At 47.2% G+C, this 19,736-nt stretch overlaps 1 protein-coding gene across 3 annotated transcripts in view; it reads right to left on the reverse strand.

The window, feature by feature from the left end:
• The window catches only part of SHPRH (SNF2 histone linker PHD RING helicase), an 82,608-nt gene that overhangs the window by 10,818 nt on the left and 52,054 nt on the right, over window positions 1-19,736 (reverse strand). For all 3 annotated transcript variants that reach the window (XM_004455749.3, XM_071218697.1, XM_058307601.2), the window contains 4 exons: window positions 18,905-19,048; window positions 17,898-17,999; window positions 7,481-7,552; window positions 4,879-5,067 (listed from right to left, as the gene is read on the reverse strand). In XM_004455749.3, coding sequence (XP_004455806.2) covers window positions 4,879-5,067; window positions 7,481-7,552; window positions 17,898-17,999; window positions 18,905-19,048 — 507 coding nt within the window. The remainder of the gene's footprint in view (window positions 1-4,878; window positions 5,068-7,480; window positions 7,553-17,897; window positions 18,000-18,904; window positions 19,049-19,736) is intronic.

Consider the following 19,736-nt stretch of genomic DNA (forward strand, 5'->3'; position numbering starts at 1 on the left):
GGCAGCCCAGGGACCTGCATGACAGAGTTAAACTGGACTGAGCTCCAGGCTCCCAGGGAAAATCCTGAGAATATAGGTTTTGAGTTAAAAGTCATTAAATATGTTAAAAGGGTTTCTTTGCCATCTATCATAAATGTGACCAACTGGAATTGTACTTGCTGACAGGCAACAGACTCTTTAGGTTTCCTTGATGTGTGTAAAGAGAATAATGTTTCTGACTGCTGTTTAGTAGAGAAAGTCACTTCCCCTCCTGGCATTTCCTGGGTTTCTTGAGTTTGATCCTGGGCTTTTCTTTTTGGAGCTGGCTCCTTTGATGCGCCTGTGGGCCCGGGCACTTCAGCAGAGTGAGATCAGCTAACATTGTTTTATTTCTGTCTGCACCTGTTCGCCACGCTAAACACCCCTGCCAGCAGCGGCAGACACAATCCAGTGTGGTCATGAAGCTTGGAGCACTGCTCATGAGGTCGGAATCCTCCAGGGCATATGCCTGGGCAAGTGCTGTGCTCGCCCAGCTGCACATGCTGTCACTTGAATACACCTCTTGGGAACAACAGCTGCACCGTGGGAAATCTTACAATCTCACTGCACCACGAAAACATTATCCTGTCCTTTTTAACATTTTGCATAATTATTTCAAAGGGATAAGCTAGCAACTGCAAAAACATTTATTTTATTTGGCTCCAAAGGCTCTCAGGAGTATTATATGTAAGCATCATTCATCTGCTTATCCATCCATCCATCCATCCATCCACTTACTGAAGGTCTGCTTCAAGCCAAGCATTGCTCTAGATGCTGGCGACACAGCAGTGAATGGAACAGCCCCTGCCTGCGCTGTGAGCAACGCCCGCCCACACGGGAATGGCGTCTGGAGCTCACACAGCACAAAGTGCTCATAAGGACAATGTCATAAAGGTAATTTTACAAGGCTTTACTGCATGTTCAGTTTATTGCAAGCTGTGCCTACCTCCAACTTCAGGGTCAATAACCTGCAGAATTATGAGCACCACCTTGACCAGTGAACAGAAATTGGATTTTCTGTCATTACAATAATTACTTATTCATGACATTTTCTAATAAAAATACACAATTGCACTCTAAATTTACTGGTTAATGTTTACGTACAAGTATTTTATGTAAAAATTTAGGTAAGGATGTTGAAATATAATCATTTGTGGATTATATTTACCAAATTATTTTATGCCTTCTTTAAACTTAATTTTATACTCACTTCCTGTCCACTGAGATGTTTATTTTGATTATATTTGAGAGTATGAGGCAGACCTCAGAAGTCACCCTTGAGTCAACCTAATAAAAACTCAAAAACAAAAACAAAGCAAAACAAAAAACACAACCAAAGCAGAATTCCACACACAGAATTCTCCCCATACTGCTAGGCTTTTCTGGGAGTTTGAATGTAGAAATATAGTATTTTCTTTTCTCTATCAAAAAGGCTGTATAAAACATTTCTATTATTGCTAGATTTACTTGTTAAAATGCCAATACCTGGTCCACATGCCAGACCTAATGAATGCAAATTTATGGGGATGGGGCCTGAAACAAACTTCCTGTAAAAAGGCAGCCAAGCTGGCGATGAGGCACCGTGGAGCTGAGAGGGCGAGGCGGCTGTGTGGGGAGGCAGGGCCCTTCTCCTGGGCCTGCGCCACACGGCGGGTTTGCTCCCGGACCGGAGCTTTCTGGCGAGGCAAGGACCTGGCCCACTACAGGTCGGGGTTTTCGCTGGCAAACTGCCCTGCCTGGAACCCGGCCAGGCTCAGGACAAGGGCAGCCGCGTGGGTGTCCGCTCTGCAGGACGCCGATTTCCCATCCAGAGTGCCAGGCGGTCGTCAGAGCTCGTAAGGGGAGCTGTTTACTCTATGCGATGCCCAGTCGGTTCCCAGGGCCGCTGAGGCATACTGCCACTGTCCCTTGGGGTGGAAGTCCTGGTGCTTCATTTATCAAACGTTAAGGCAGCCCCCAAGGGGACGTCTGTGATCCATCAGCAGGACTCCTTACATCGTGAAATCTCTTAATTCCAAAAAAGACCACTAGAAAAGCAGTCTAATACTATTTAACACTCTTGTAACATCCTCCAAATACCTCCCTTCTGCAGATCAGTTACGATTAAACAGTAAGTATGTTATATTGTTTTGTTCAATGTGTCGGAGTCTTGGCATTTCAGATAATAAAAAAAAGTAAATGAACAAAAACATTACTCCTCAGGATTGTTTAAGGATCAGGGACTTGATAGTACACAACACTATTTAAAAAGACTTTGTTTAGGGGTAGTTTGGGCTAATAATGCTAAAATTGGAAGCCGCTGCCTGAATTACTCACACAGCGCCCTCTTTATTTTACACATGCTCACAGCTCAGCTCCAGGGCAGAAGGGAGCTTGCAGTGGGAAGTTCAGCCGCAGGGGGAGGCGCGCGTGAGCACAGGTGCTTCTGCAGGCAGCAGTGGCGAGGGGGGGGCGGTGTGCCTACATGAGACAGGCAGCAGGGAGGAGAGAGAAGGCAGCAGGGGCAGTGGGCTGCGGGGGCCCGTCCAGGCAGAGGGAGCCCAGCCCAGCTCTGCTGCTTCTTAGTCTCCTTTTCCAGTTGCCCTCCGTGAGACCCCGAAACCACTCTGGGGTCAGGCTTCACTCCAATGCCAGCTTCTCCTTTGCCCTCAGGGCTCTCGCTCACCCCCATGGCTTCCCAAGGCATCCGCTCCGGACTCTGGGCTCTCCAGCTCCACCAGCCGCGTGCTTGCTGGACGGCTCTGCCGGACCCCACGGCACCCCATAGATGTTACGGCGTGGAAACACACTCCACTTCAATCTGCTGATCTCAGCAGCTGCACCATTATGAACCTGGCCTTTCGTAACAGAACCCAGGCAGCCCTAGGACTGCGGCTTCTTCACCAGCCCCTCCACCCTGTCTCACCCATCAGCAGCATCGAACCAACTCTGAATTCAACCGCCCTGCTCCCCTCTCCATGCCACTGACCTCGTAATGCCACCGCCACTGCAGCAGGAGCTGCAACTAGTCCCCCCAAATTCCGTCTTCCCCACGGCAGCGAGGGATCTTTTAAAAATCCAAATCCAATCGTGACACGTCCCTGCTTGTAATTAACGGCTCATCTGGAAACACGCTTCCCAAGCCTTTGGAATCCCTGCCTCCTGGGGCAGCCTCCCTCGCCTGCGCCAGGCCAGGGAACAGCGTCCTGCCTCGCCTGCTTGGTGCCGCCCCCGGAAAAGCGTCTCGAGCCGACCAGCGCTGCGCCGTGATGGGGGCTGGGCGCCCCCCGCCCCACCAGAGCACGGGCTGCAGCCGGGCCCCGCGAGCTCAGCGGGCATTCTGGGAGGCTCAGCTCACGGCTGGCCTGCAGCGCATGTCCGGTAAGCGCCTGGGGTGGACGGATGGGTGGACGGCAGTTTATTCCAACTTTGGGATTCTGTTTGTTGCAACACACCAGAGAGCAACAGGATGGGTGGTCTCGGGTGTTACCCAACTAACAGTGGGAATCCAGCAAGCATTCCTTAACAAGGCCTAACTCTGGCAGTAGCTTGCAGACTGCAGGTCACTTTTCACAGATCAGTCCCTGTAAGTAAAAGCGCACTGAAAGGTGCAGGAGACGCCTGCCATTTCCTAAGCCACGGCGTCCTCATCCAGCTCCGATGGGGGAAAAAGCACGTTTAAGGAAAACAACGAAGACATCTATAAAGGCTTTCGTTTCAAAAAATATCCTTTAGGCAGAAATTATAGATCTGTTTTTAGTTTTCTAGTTTGATTACAGGAATTTTCCTAAAACTCTGGACGAAGCACGGTTTGGAAACACTAGGGAAGCAAGGCCAAGCTCTGGGCGCCCGCAGCGACCGGACCGCGCGCAGGGGAGGGGGAGGGGCCCGCAGGGGGGAGGGGAGGGGCCTGCAGGGGGAGGGGAGGGGCCCGCAGGGGGGAGGGGAGGGGCCCGCAGGGGAGAGGGGAGGGGCCCGCAGGGGGGAGGGGTAGGGGCCCGCCGGGAGGGGCCCGCAGGGGGGAGGGGAGGGGCCTGCAGGGGAGAGGGGAGGGGCCTGCAGGGGGAGGGGAGGGGCCCGCAGGGGAGGGGGAGGGGCCCGCAGGGGAGAGGGGAGGGGCCTGCAGGGGAGAGGGGAGGGGCCTGCAGGGGGAGGGGAGGGGCCCGCAGGGGGGAGGGGTAGGGGCCCGCCGGGAGGGGCCCGCAGGGGAGAGGGGAGGGGCCCGCAGGGGGAGGGGAGGGGCCCGCAGGGGAGAGGGGAGGGGCCTGCAGGGGGAGGGGAGGGGCCAGCAGGGGGAGGGGAGGGGCCCGCAGGGGGGAGGGGAGGGGCCCGCAGGGGAGAGGGGAGGGGCCCGCCGGCTGCAGCAGCCTCACCCTTCGCCGCCCGCCCAGGTTTCTGTGCAACCGCGTATCCGAAGTGTGGTCAAAGAATGAGGGAAAGCTCTTTAACATAAACCTCACCTTAACCGGCGCCTGTCTCTGTAGTGCACGCAAGGGCCCAGGACGCCGACAGAGAGCAGGGTTGCGGGGCCTCCGGGCCGCTTGAAAGCCACCGCCGGGCGGGGAGCCCTGCGCACGGGCCCGCAAGGCCGGCCCCCTCCACCGCCCCGCGCCCACTACCTTCATCTGAAGACCCTGTCCGCCCCGCCTCTTCACCGCAGCCCCGCCCCTCCACGGCAGGGCCCCGCCTTCACCGCAGCCCCGCCCCTCCACCACGGCCCCGCCCCCTCACCGCAGCCCCGCCCCTTCACCATGGCCCCGCCCCTCCACAGCAGGGCCCCGCCTTCACCACAGCCCCGCCCCTCCACGGCAGGGCCCCGCCTTCACCGCAGCCCCGCCCCTCCACCACGGCCCCGCCCCCTCGCCGCAGCCCCGCCCCTACCTTCACCGGCAGGTCCTCGGCGCGGCCCGCCTCCTCCGAGGTGAACACGTAGGAGATGTCCTTGTGCGGCGTGGTCTGGCGGCAGATGGCGCACCGGATGGCGCTGCGGTGCGAGCCCACGCTGTACTGCTCGATCATGATGGACACGCACTCGTTGCAGAAGCAGTGCCCGCAGGTCAGCACGGCCCACTGCGGGAGAGCGTGGGAGGCTCAGCGCGGGCGCCGACTCCCGGGCGGTCAGGGGGCGCCCTGGACGCCAGCTGGCCCTCTGTCCACCCGAAGCACCAGGGCTCCTTGTAATTCCCTTGGCGGGGTCGAGTAGGGTCTCGCCACCACTCGGGGCGACCCCGTGCCCTCCTTCAGCCTGGTACGGCTCTCCTTACACAGAAAACGAGACGGCCGGCCGCTCCCGAGGTCCTTTAAAAGTGGCCGGGTATGTAAAAATGGAAAAGATCCTGCCTGACAAACCTGTCCTATTTCAAGAAAAGTACAGTGGTCCTTTTGGGACCCCATGGAGCAGCCATGGAGACGCTCCCCTTTGGCAATGGGGGTGCTCTACGGCCGTGCAGGTGCCAGTTCTAAAAGCGTCATCTCACATCAGCTGCTGGAAGGAAGGAAGGGACAGCAGTGGTGGCGTTCTGAGGGCTAAGCCCCAAACTGCGTTTCCACTTAACTATGGGGAGGGGGTAGTTGGGGCCACTAGGCCCACTGCAGGGTGGGCCGAAAGCCCTTTGAAAAGCCCACACCTGGGGACGAAGCTGCAGCTCAATCACCTGAGCTCCCGCTTAACATATGGAGGACCTGGGTTTGGTCCCTTGGATCTCCTCCCAGATTAGGGCAGGACCCCATGGAGCAGAGCGGCCCATCAAAAAGACCATGATACAACCAGATCAGGGAAAAAGAGAAAGGGAAAAAAAGACCATGCCTGGAGGCAAGAGGGAGGCCCACTGGCCTGCTGCAAGCGGGCAAGGCCAGGGCTCTGCTGGGTTCTGGGTGGGTTCTGGGTTCTGCTGGCTTCACAGGTGACACTGTTCCTGCTGTCCTCCAGCTGCCCCTAGGCTCTCATGGACCTGGGCCAGCACACTGGGGGTGCCCGCTGGAGGGAAAGCCAGACGCTGTCTCCCTTCTGTGGCCTGTGGGCACTTCTAATTGAGAGGACGCTGCCGGTTCATGGACACTTAGAATGTGAGGAGCTCAGCAGGAAGACATGCCCACCTGCACCTGCACTGCAGATACCAGAGGTCCCTGTCTCCAGAGCACAGGCCACGACAGGAAGTTGAGTGAAGCAGCCCAAGCAGAAGGACAGATGGATAGCAAGGCCTCCAGAGGCACCAGCCAGCAAGCACAAGGTCCCTCTGATAGACCCTGAGACCAGCAAGGGAGGAGGAGAGGGGGGCTGCAGGGAAAGGCCTGGCCTCTCTACAGATCGTGGTGACAAAACAGAAAAGTGCCGTCTTCTTCCTCTCACTGTGATCCCTACCGCTCGCCCAGGTGCAGAGGACCCAGGGTTATGTGAGAAGTAAGTGGAATCACGTCAGTCAAAGGACCTTCAACAAAGTAACCGTCTAGGACAAGACCGACTCAAGTTTCTGCACAGTCCAGTTGCGTGGAACATGTCATACTGAGAAGGAGAGGAGATGCTGCTCTGTGCCTTCCCAACTTGACCTATTCCACACCTGTCAGAAGTCTCCAGAATCTGCACCTGGTCACCTCTGCTCGGCTTCCAATATAGTGCCTCCTCTTACCACTGGTTCCAATGTAGTGCCTCCTCTTACCTCCTCTTACTGACAACCAAATGAAGTGTCCTGAAAGCCCACCTCCTCTAACAGCACGCAGATTAACAGGACCCCTCCGTGGTAATCCCTGGGAATGGTGTGGCACTCACACATTTACGTTTAAGCTCTTAGGTCCAGAGGAAAACAGCCCAGAGTAGATTTTACGAGTTTAATACTTACCTTCAAATTTCTAAAAGCAATGAACAGTCTGATATTGTGTGTACTGATTTACAACACAAAGCAAGATTTTACAGTTTCATAAATTAGTCGGAAAGGGAAAAATGCGAACTCCTCAAGGAGAACCAACAGTGTGCCACGCTGTCCTACGCTCACTGTGCACTGATATTCAGAGGCTGCTCCTACTTAAAGGACGTGAAGGTCTTGGAAGACCACCTCTGCACTCCTCCAGGGGAGGTGCTGTCTGCACTGAACTGATAAAATCTGCTATCACAAGGAGTAAGAGTGGCATGTGACAGCACTGCTACTCCATCTCGGTAAGCCCTTGGTAAGCAAATTCTTCTGAGCATTTACCAAATAACCACATTAAACGACAATTACTTGACAAAGTCTTGTGACTTGTAAGAATGTTCGAAATGATGCATCTTTAATGTAGGGCCATTCTAGAAATAGTCTTTTAGTTGTCATGTAGGAAAGAGTGCTCAAAGACGCCACCTGAATGTGTCGCCTAACACTGGCCCCAACTTTAGGATGAAGGTAATTCTTACCTTTCACACAGAGCTGTCAAGAGAGTGAGAGCTGTAGTGTAGAAGTCTTTTTGAAATGGTAAAGGGTTTTATCAACAGATGTGGTATATATTATAATTTTACCTGTTTCCCCAGCTGTCGAGCACAGATTGGACAAGGTTCTGGATTAATACCTCCTGATGTTTTGTCTTGAGACTATCCAAAATAGAAAGAATTAAAATATATATATATATTAGTTGCACTTTTACAGTTAAAAACCTGATACATGTATTACAATGCATTTATAGAAGCCAATGCTACCAATCGCAATTAAAATAACACAATAATGTAGATGACTTACTTATGTATTACCTAACACTAATCTTGGGACTTATGAAATAATATTTATTCAAGGAGTGAATAAAAAAATGGAAACAATTTTGCTTAATATTGTCAAGTTATTATATTACTGTATTTGTGATTATACAGGCATACCTCGGAGATACTGAGGGTTCAGTTCCTGACTACTGAAATAAAGCAAATATCGCAATAAAGTGAGTCAATTTTTTTGGTTTTCCATTCCATTGCTACACCATACTGTATTATATTGTGTGTAATAGCATCATGCCTAAAGAAAAACAAAGCACATACCTTAATTTTAAAATATTTTATTACTAAAAATGCTAATCACCATCTGAGCCTAGAGCAAGTCACGATCTTTCGGCTGGCGGGGGTCTTCCTGGACGCTGAGGGCTGCTGACTGATCAAGGTGGTGGCTGCTGAAGGCTGGGTGGCTGTGGCCACTCTTTAAAATAGGACAACTGTGAAGTCTGCTGCATCGACTGACTCTTCCTTTCATGAAAGATTTCTCTGTAGCATGCAACGCTGTTTGATAGCAGTTTACCCACAGAAGAACTTAGTTCAAAATTGGAATCAAGTCTCTTAAACCCTGCCACTGCTTTATCAGCTGAGTTTATGTACTATTCTAATATACTAACTTGATCATCCATAAGAAGCAACTCCTCCCCCATTACAGTGTTATCATGTGATTGCAGCAAATCAGTCACAATGTCAGGATCCCCTTCAAATCCCAGTCCTCCTGGTCTCCACCACGTGTGCAGTTACTTCCTCCACTGAAGTCCTGAACCGCTCAGAGTCATCCGTGAGGGCTGGGATACCTCCTTCCAAACTCCTGTGAATGCTGACATTTTGACCTCCTCCGATGAATCATGAACATTCTCCATGGTATCTAGAATGCGGAATCCTTTCCAGAAGGTTTTCAATTTGCTCTGCCCAGATCCACCAGAGGAGTCCCTATCTATGGCAGCTGTAGCCTTACAAAAAATAATTCTAAAATACTAAGACTTGAAAGTTGAAGCGACTCTCTGCTCTGTGGACTGAGATGGAAGTTGTTTAGCAAGTCTGAAAACAGCACTCATCTCGTTGTACATCCCTGTCAGAGCTCTTGGGTGCCCAGGTGCACTGTCAATGAGCAGTCACATTTTGAAAGGAATATTTTTTTCTGAGCAATAGGTCTGAAGAGTGGGCTGAAACTATTCAGTAAACCATGTTGTAAATAGACGTTCTGTCATCCAGGCTTTCTTGTTCCATTTACAGCACACAAGCAGAGATTCAGCATCATTCTTAAAGGCCCCAGGGTTCTCAGAATGCTAAGTGAGCCCTGGTTTCAACTTAAAGTCACCTGCAGCATTAGCCCCTAACAAGAGCCAGCCCGTCCTCCGAAGCACTGAAGCCAGGCGCTGACTTCCCTGTCATTGCTTTCTCAGCCATGAAGATGCCCTACATGGCATCTTCTTCCAATAGAAGGCTGTCTTGTCCACACTGAAAATCTATTGCTGAGTGTAGCCATGTTCATGAATCATCTTAACTAAATCTTCTGGCTGATGTGCTGTGGCTTCCACATCAGCACTTGCTCCTTCACCTTCTACTTGTATGCTATGGAGATGGCTTCTTTTTTCAACCTCATGAACCAACCTCTGCTAGCTTCAAACTCTTCTTCTGCAGCTTCCTCACCTCTTTCAGCCTTCATAAAACTGAAAAGAGTTAGGGCCTTGTTCTGGATTAGACTTTGGCTTAAGGGAATGTGGTGACTGGTTTGATCTTCTGTCCAGACCACACAAAACGTTCTCCATAAGGTTGTTTTGCTTTCTTATCTTTCAGGTAGTCACTGGAGTAGCACTTCTAATTTTCCTTAAGAACTTCTTCTTTGCATTCACAACTTGGCTGTCTGGTATAAGAGGCCTAGCTAGCTTCTGGCCTATCTCAGCTCGACGTACCTTCCTCATTAGGTGTATCAGCCTGTCAAAGGGCGCTGATGCAAAGTACCAGGAATCTGTTGGCTTTTATGAAGGGTATTGATTTGGGGTAGAAGCTTACAGTCACAAGGCCCTGAGGAGTCCAGCTCCAGGCTGCTTTCTCACCAGAGTCTGTTGCCACATGTTGGAGCAGGGTGGTCGCTGATCCCTGCTTGGCCTCTCTTTCTGGGGCTTCCTTTTCCTCTTGAGGCTCTACAGGTCCAGCTTCTTCCCTATGTCAGCTGTAGGCTGGCGTAGGGCTTCTCTCTCAGGGCTTACCATATCAGACTCTGGCACAGGGCTTCTTTCTTTCAGGGCCTTCTCAGCTGCTCAGCTGCTCTGGCTCTTCCAAGGTCAGCTGCAAACTATGAGGCAAATGGACCATCTCTCTCCAAATTCCCAGGACCAAACATGACAGAGCTCTCTCTCTTCCTGTGTGCCTTCTTGAGTGTCTGTCTATATCAGCCCACCAAGGGGGTGGGGACTCAAGCTGAGTGACATCTTACTGACATAGCCGAATCAAAGCCCTAATCTTAACAGGTGATTTAATCAAGTGCCCCTGAACTGAATCCAATATAATCTTTTATTGGATTAGTTTACCAATACAATCTTTCTCTTTTTGATCACAAATATAATCTCAAATAGTCACACTGAGTTTAATCACTTCTAGCTTTTGATTTAAAGTGAGAGATGTATGACTCTTCCTTTTATTTGAACACTCAGAGGCCACTGTAGGGTTATTTATTGCCCTAGTTTCAGTATTGCTATGTCTTAGGGAACAGGGAGGCCAAGGATAGAAAAGTGGGGGAACAGCTGGTTGATGGAGCAGTGAGAAAATAAGCCACATTTATTTATTAAGTTCATCATACTATATAGGTGTGGTTTGTGGTGCCCCAAAACAATTACAATATAACATCAAAGAGACAACTTGCCACAACAGACAGAATGAAAAAATTTGAAACTTTGTGAGAAGTACCAAAATGTGACACAAAGACACAAAGTGAGCATGTGCTGTTAGAAAAATGGCACCCACAGACTTACTCAACAGTTACAATTTGTAAACAGTTACAGTTACAGTTTGTAAACAATGCAGTATCTGCACAGTGCAATAAAGCTAAGCACAATTAAGCAAGGTATGCCCATAGTGGGAGGCAAAATTAAAAGCAAAATATGACACAACTTAGTGAAATTCTCCAAATTTCATTATAAGGCTGAATTTTGCTTCAAAAATATGCTCTTTTCAAATATATAATTTGGAATTTTAAAATAGAGCCTGTAGTTCTTCTGCAGGTACATCTGCGTCCTGACTACGTGGGAGTAGAGACAAGGGAAGGGGCAGAGCTGCTCTGTATAAAGGAACTTACTACTGGCCTACTTTCAGTATGCTTTTGCTCACCTCGTTAAGTCAAAACAACTAACTAGCAAGTAGAAGTGTTATTAATTTAAGACCTATTTATGCCTGGGAATTATACCAAAGTGTAATAGCTTTTCAAAATCTCCTTCAAACTATTTACAGATAATGAAAAAACAAGAAAGTCACCAAATGGGCAGGCTTTAGTGAAGAACACTGAGACATTAGTGGAGAACACTAATGTTTTTAAGTTTGTGGTTTCACAAACCAAATAGTTAAAATTTTTCCAAAAAATCAGTTTATATTATCCTTTTGACTCTTATAAGTAATTTAAAAAGAAAAACTAAATTATGCATGGATTTAGCCACTCTAAGGGTTCAAAACAATTGCATTAACTAAAATATAAGTATGCGGGCATTTTAAGCTGAGCGAACAAAATGATCTTCCCATTTGTTAACTGATTTCTGCTTCCAGTAACTCTGCCATGTAAGTACTGATAAAATAAGCACTGATGACTCCTCAGCATGCTGCAGGCTGGCAGCGCAGCTCTGGACCGGCTGGCTTGGCAGCCTGGGGCACGCCACCCCTTGCTGGCGGGCTGGTCTGGGGCAGGCTGGCCGAGCCTCCAGAGCCTGAAGCCGAGCTTCTTCCTGAGGTCTCAGATCCCAGGAGCAGCACAACGGGTGCACCCCAATACGCAGGCCCTGCCTCGGCACGGGCCCAAAGCACGTTCTATGACTGTAGCAGTTTAATATGGTTATGAATTCCAAAAATAGATATTGGATTACACTTGTAATCTGATCTGTACCTGGGTATGACTAAGTTACGATTAGGGTGTTGAGTCCCCAACCCTTGGTGGGTGGGGACTCACAGATAAAAGGCATGGCGAAGAACAGAGTTGGGGGTTTCTGATGTTAGAGTTTGATGCTGAAGACTTAAGCTGGAGCCCTGGGAAGTCAGCACACAGAGGAAAGAGAAGCCAGCCCCAAGGAGAAGGAAACCTTGAACCCAGAGAAAAGTAACCCCAGGAATATAGGAACCCAGAAAGCCTGAGCCCTCGCAGACGTCGGCAGCCATCTTGCTCCAAACAGACCTTGGTGAGGGAAGTAACTTATGCTTTATGGCCTGGTGTCTGTAAGCTCCTGCCCCAAACAAACATCCTTTATAAAAACCAACCCATTTCTGGTACTTGGAATCAGCACCCCTGTGGCTGACTAATACAATGACAAGCCAGCACTAGTGTGGGGAAGAGCGTCTAACAGCATGGATGCAAGGAGGGAACTGCTGTGGCATTTCTGTAAATAATCCCAAAATGTACAGTATCTCTTCTCTCCTAATACATGCCTTTTAACCAGGGATGGCAGGTTTTGTCCATAGACAGATGGCATATATTTTAGGCATTAGGGACCATATGGTCTCGTCACAACTACTCAACGCTGCATCTGTAGCAAGACAGCAGCCAAAGATGATATGCAAATGAATGAACATGGCTATGTTCCAATAAAACTTTATTCACAAAAACAGGCGGCGGACTAGATTTGTCCTATGCATGGTAGTTTGTAGATCCCTGATTTAAAGTTATAAACTTTCCTCTAAGCATGCTTTATTTGCATATTGTCACATATTTTCATTTTTGCTCGGTTAATGTTTTCTACTTTCCATTTTGACGTCTTGTTTCATGCACAGGTTATTCAGAAGTGTAGGGTTGATTTCCAAACAGTTGGGGATTTATTTAGTTATCATTTTATTATTGAATTACTTTCTTGTTAGTCAGAAAACATATCCCTGTAAAATCTGTATCTTCTGAAATTTAAGAGTTGCTATCTGAACCAGCATCAGTCTTGTTTGGTAAATATTCCACATACACTAAAAAGTGTGTAATCTGCAGTTGTTGGATAAGTCTGTATTGGCTAGTTTGTGTTAGCTTATGGTGTTCAAATTTGATATACCCTGACTGATTTCTGTGTGTTTATTCTTTCAGTTACTGACAGAAATATATTAAAAAATCTCCAAATAAGGGTATAAATTTGACTATTTCTCTTTTATTTCAATCAGATTTTGCTTTATATATTTTGAAGCTGTGTGACTACATATATAGAAATTTAAAATTATGCCATTTATTGACCTAAACTTTTTACAATAGGAAATGCTAAAATCCTTTTCTCTAGTAACCCTTCTTTCCTCAGAGACCACTTTGGTATAGTGCCACGCCAGCATTCTTTGGAAGGTGCTTTGATGGCATATCATTTTCACCTTTAACTTTAACTTCCATTATGTACTAATTTCCATTCTTTTATTTCATTATCGTCAAAGTGTGACTCCTGCAAACATCACGGCGTTTACTGCTTTTGCACTTAGATTTAACAGATGGAGCAGAGTTCTTGTCGGGTTTTTGCCTGCCCCACCAGCTCTTTGCTCCGTTATTCCTCCTGTCCTGCCTCCTTTTGGTTTAAGGATTTTTTTTCAAACTTACCTCCTCCGTTGAGCGGTATGTCCTTGCATTAATCTTCGTCATTACATGTATTAGTCAGGGTTCTTTAGGCAAAGAGAACCAATAGGAAGACTCTGTAAATAGTATAAGATTTTATAGCATTCTCTCACATGACCGTGGGGAATGCACAAGTCCAGGTTCGCAGGGCAGGCTGCAAGCCAGGGGCTCGAGGAAGGCCCTTGTTCAGTCCCCAGGAGATGCTGGCTGTCTCAAGTAGAGACGGGGATCCTCTCTCTGATGCTGAAATCACTTCCCTTTTTAAGGCCTTCAACTGAGTGGATGAGACGTCTCTCATTGCTGACAGCAATCTCCTCAGGAGACTGTAGATGTAACGAGCCACCCATGCCATCAACTCACTATGATTAAAGTCCATGAAATGCCCTGTGTTAACAATTAGCCTAGTGCTTGCTTGAGCAAACTGGACACCATGACCTGCTGAGCTGACACAAGCCTCACCATCACACCTTATCCCGAGTTACAATTCTGCCCCTGGTTTGCTATGGCTACTCTCTGCAGTGCAGAGGAGCACTTCCACAGTCTAACCTGCTGACCCTGAGCCACTGTGGCCTCCAAGGCCAGCTCCAGGGAGGCCGCACATCCCACACATGAGCTCTGCTGCCCTAAGCAGGTGGTACCTTTGACGCTAACCGACTCCTTGAGGCTTCCCCTTGCTTTCCATTGCTTCCTGTAGCTCCACCCATCAATCAGGAAAGTTTTCCTTCGGTCCAAAGAACTTCTTTCAACATTTCTTCTATTGAATCTACTGGTGATGAATGATTTCAGTTTGTCTGTCTAAAAACACCCTTATTTCATTTTTTTTTTAAAAAAGACATGTCTTTAGTTACAGAATTCTAGCTTGCTAGGCTTTTTCATTCTAAATTTTAATAATGCTATTCCATGATAACATGATTTCCATAGCTTCTCTATATGGTAAATTACCAGGTTTGATGCTTTGAAAGTTTTATGTCCTTTTTTCTCCCAAATCTAGCTGCTTTAAAATTTTAAAAATTAATTTTGGTTTTCAGAGTTTTGACTGCGCTATATCTGGGTGATTTTGTCAATTATGCTTGGGGTTCTGAGCGTCTCGTCCTTCTTCAGTCTTGGAAAATCCTCGGCCATCCCTTCTCAAGATGCCCTGCCCCACTCCACCTCATTCTCCCCGGGACTTAGACGGCATGTTCGATTGCATGACTGTGGCCCACATCTCTTTCACTCTAGTCTGTTCTTTGTTTTTCTTCCTATGTGTCTTCAAATTGGATTATTTTCTACTGAACTGTAATTAAGTTTCAATAATCCTGTCTTTTTCTGTTTCTGGTCTCTATTCTATGAATTCTTATTTCAGACGCTGTATTCTGCAGTTCTAAATATCCATTTAAGTCTATTTTATAGATTCCAATTCATTTTGCCTATGCTGTCTACCTTTTCCTCTCTTTAACATATTAACTGTAATTACTTTCAAGCCCTTTTCTGCTAGGCTTGCAATCGAGATTCTCTGTAGGTCTGCTTCTCTCGACCATTTTCTTCTTTAATTACTGGTCACATTTTCCTGCCTTTGGCACTGCTTGTAGTTTCTTACTGTATGCCAGATACAGACGCCATGTATAAACAGGCTGCAGAGACAGAGGGAAAGCTATTTTACCCTTAACCTGGGAGTTAGTCAGGTTAAGAGGCAAGAGGCTGATCACCTCAATCCAAAAAAAACATGCTGGTTTGGGACCTGGCTGCAGCTTGAGTTCAAAACCAGTCCACCTATGGTTTCCACGTCTCAAGGAGAACCTGTGCCGTGTTAGCTGCAGGCCCCTTGCTCCCGTGGGAGCTGCCTCCTCTGCATCTGCAGTCCAGGCCCCCGCAGCCATGCCACCCATCACTCTGCAAACGAGAAAAGTGGCTGTCATTGGAAGCTCCGCTAGATTCCAAAATGCAACACCAGCTCACGTCCCATCAAAATTCTGATTTCTCTTTCCCCTATGAGAGTCTCCATGCCTATGACAAGCTAATTCTCATCCCAAGTTGACACAGCAAGTGCTCTCAGGCAAGACAACCACCTTGCTCCCCAAGGGCACCTTCCTTCTGCTTCCACAAGGGTCCACTGTCATGAAGCATCGGCCTCTTCGCACAGCTCTTTGGCCCAGCTGCTGCGGTGGCAGTGATGGCCTGCCAGTACCTGCTGCTCCTGCCGGGAGCAGAGACCTCCAGCAAGCGCTAGACTGGCTCCCCAGGAGCCTCAGGGACACCTGGCACTGGGCAGACCATTTCTTCTGGATGCTCTGGAATCTCAATGGAAATTAATCAGCTTCTTGGAAACTGACAATAAAAAAGGCTGGTCAACAATATAACCTGTCCATCCTTAAATTTCTCTGGCATTCTTGAATGCATGAGCTCAGTCATTAGTTTACATTTAATTGGCTAAGCTTGGTTGAATCATCTTACTTTTAAATCACTACTTGATCTACTGCCTCTGATCTGTCCACTTCAAAATACTGTAAGATCCTTCAGCTGAGAGACCAAATCTGTTTATATCTCAAACTCTTAGTATGATGCATGCACACAGCAGGACCACAATAAATACCTGATGACTGACAGAATAATTATTTATCTGTTTTGTTTTCATTATCTTACATTTATTTGAGTATACAAATCTCACATAATTGGGATTATATTCCATTTATAATTTTAATTCATTTATTCTCTCAACTTCACAACATGACCATTTCTCATGTCATTTATACACGGAAAACGCCATTTTAAATATGTTTATCATACTCTCTTTGTAAGAAGTCACGATTTATATAACCATTCTACTTTTAGTAGACATTTCAGTTTCTCTAGTTTATTATTATTACAAATAACACTGCCATAAATGTCCTTATACCTAACTCACTGCCCAAATTTGTATTTACTTAGGAATAACTTGCAAGAATTATTGAGTCAAAATACATAAAATAGAGAATTGTTGATACATATTGCCAGACTGATTTCAGGAAAGGCTATACCAATTTATATTCCAACCAGTAATGCACAGAAGATGCCCATTCACAGCCTGCTAACCACTGTGGTGCGCGACCATCTAAAAAGTCTTTTGCCTATATATTGGGAGAAAATGTTACCTATCTCACTTTATTTTCTTTCATTTTTAGATTACATGCCTTTTCTTGTATTATTAGCCACACTGGGTTTTCCTTGGTGGATGGTTATAGCCTTGGAATTTTCAGGTTTTTTTTTTAAGTCAACATAAAAAGGATGTCAATTTATGCCTTACAATTAATAGATAACCAAATGTCTCTTAATTTTGACTAAAATATTTAAAATAAAGAAATCTTATATTCTAAAAATTCATGTCCAGGAATGCTGAGACTTTTCCCCCCAAATATTATGTTCCTAATGCTGGCATTCTGCACGAGACTGATGTTTAAAGTCCTTCCCCTTCTTTTTCTCCTGCCAGAATAACTGCAGTAGTTGTCTGTAGAGTAGTCACGGTAATAATAATAATTTTATTAACAGTAGCAAATGTCTAGAAAGCGCTCAGTCCATCTGGACTGACTCTAGCAACTTACATGTATTAATCATATAATTCTCAAGATAGTCGTACAGGATAGTGCTTACATATGGGCAAAGAGAGGTGATTAACTTACATGAAGTCACATATCAAGAAAACGGCAGAGTCACTATCCAAGCTTGAGCTCTCTGGACCTAAAGTCTATTGTCCTACGGTGATGCCGTTTTACCTAGTGCAAAGGTCAAACTTTTCAATTTGTGATTACTGGGATTAAATGATTGAATATTGTAATAAACCAACTTTGTATCAGTTTTAGGGGTCAAGCACAGTCTACTGCTTTCCTTCATCTGCCCTACCAAAAACTTACTATCGCATATTGTCATGATAACTATCAGTTCTTGCAATAAAATGGAATTACACACATCAATAACCCATCAACTCATCAATGCCCAATGTAATACTTTGCTCACAATAGGAACACAGACTGTGTTGTGAATTATATTAAGTAATTGATGTCTCTCTTCAATTCGGTGTCTTCTGAATCAGCAGCTTTCCAAACAAATTTTATAGGCTCCAATAACAAATTTTAAATTACCTATGCATGAATGAATGTCTTAGCACCCAGGGGGCGCTGTACTATTGCTAGTCTCAGTTCACATTACCCCTTTCTGATAGTCCCTGCCTTGTAGATCACCTGTGTCTTATATTTTCTAAAAACCTAATCTTCTTTTGTGATCTCTATAGCTATTGTAGCCAGAGCTAATGGTCTGACTCCTCTAACACAGCCAAGAAAAGGATTAGCAAGAAAAACAGTATCATTAATCCTGGGACTAAGATTCAATGGAAAGGATCACAAACAAGCTTTTGAAAGCACAAGCAGGGGAAAGCAGTATTTTTTAATACAATACCTTCTCCAAGTTAGTTAGGTAAAGAAGCTGCCCAAGTTTTTTCTGAAGCTGCGATGTCGCAACAGCTTTATCATTTAGGAGTTTAATGCGGTTTTGTTCCACCTAAAACAAAATAAAATAAAAGATTCTTTATTCTCTCTCAGAAAGATGGTTAAATTCTATTAAACATGCTAAATCCTTCCTCAAAAAGATAAATGTCCTGTCTTAAGAAAACCCATTTATCCATGAAAATTCCTATTTGCAAATTGGATTCCATATAATATATTTCAAAAGGAAATTTTTAGCTTATAGAAGACAGAATTCAGAGCAGGGTTCTTTTAAATAGGAAGCTTCCCTATACACTTGAAGTCTGGTAAGAATTAACCTAAATTCCATTTTTGTAGCATTTTTTCAGTTCTAGATCCATGGGGTAAAGAAATTAAATGACTTGGTGCTTGGCTAGAGTGATTTAGTGGAATCCGGGTGAGGTTGCTCCTCCCTCCCAGCCCTGCCCAGGGACAGGAACCCTTGCACACTGCGCCACTTAACCTCCAAAACACCGACCTCAGTGAGCTTCCCTGTGACACAAGCGCCTCCTATTTAACCCCTGCTCTAGGTTTATTAAGTTATAGTCTCCTGGTTTTATAGAAAGAGATATTTAAAACATTAAACACACATAAAGGATCGAAAGTAAACTATACAGGAAATAATTTAAAGTGGAATGGAAAGGTAGGATATCTTTCAATCCTGAGGTACAAGGAAGGGTTTACTGAGGACAAACTGTTCCTAGCGGTTCATCACTAGAAAAGGCAGGCAGCTGGCAAGGCGGCTCTGGGCGTTCTCAAGTAAGGCGCTGAGGTCTCAGGACACACACTGAAAACCTGACGGTCACCTAATGGTTTTGGCAGGCAGGAGACGCCTAAAACAACCCAATGTGCCAGGGTACGTGGAGCAGGTGCTCCCCAGGGGGCTGCAGGGACTGCACAGGCCCCAGGGCCAGCAGGGCCCCCGCCCCCCTGCAGGGCTACCTCGTGCGGCTCGATGATGTGGGGGCCGGGAGGGCTGGGCCTGGGCTCCTTGGGGTGGCGCAGCCGCAGGCGCTCCGTGGCCATGGCCAGCTCGTCCACAGCGGACACGCGGTTGCGAAGCACCATCCAGTACTCGTGCAGCAGCTGTGGCGACAGAGAAGAGCCCGGGAGGCAGGCGTGCGGTTAGAAACCTGAGGGCCCCGTGAGGCCTGGGGGCTCAGGCACCTTCCAGGGCCACCGAGAATGTGTGACGGTAAGCGCCCTGCCGAGGGCCGAGGACCAAGGACCATGCTAGACCAGTATTGGCCTATTACAATTTCTGCTGTCTTTATAAAAAATACTTCTATTATAAAGCATTTCACAAATTCAAAGCAATATGTCTATTTGGTAACGAGATTCCTATTTTATAATAGAAGTAGCAGCCCCTGCCCACCCCGCAATGAGGAGATAGAAGGGAGCTGTCCCGAGACCTGCAGCCCCTTCTGGACGTGCCCCCCTTCCACACGCTCCCCCTCAGCCCCTAGCAGCGGACTGCACAGAGCAGGGAGGCCACGTGTGCGCCCCTGGGAGCCAGTATGTGTGTTTCTGGAACTGCAGAAATCCTATCGATCGGAGTGTTTTCTGGCACGCCTTCTCCCTGGACACATTTCTGAGCCCCCCACGTGGGCGTCTGTTATGGTCGCTGATTCACTCGACAGCACTGCTGTAGGGGTTTGGCCTGCGAAGCCGTGGAGAAGAAACACACAGCTCTGGGGCTCCCCTGACAGAGCCGCGAGCCCCGCACTGGGCCGCCTCCCTGCAGGGCTTGCTGGGACTCCACGTCCAGGCACCT

Source organism: Dasypus novemcinctus, chromosome 11 (assembly GCF_030445035.2).
Source record: "Dasypus novemcinctus isolate mDasNov1 chromosome 11, mDasNov1.1.hap2, whole genome shotgun sequence".
In the NCBI taxonomy this organism is placed as follows: domain Eukaryota; kingdom Metazoa; phylum Chordata; class Mammalia; order Cingulata; family Dasypodidae; genus Dasypus; species Dasypus novemcinctus.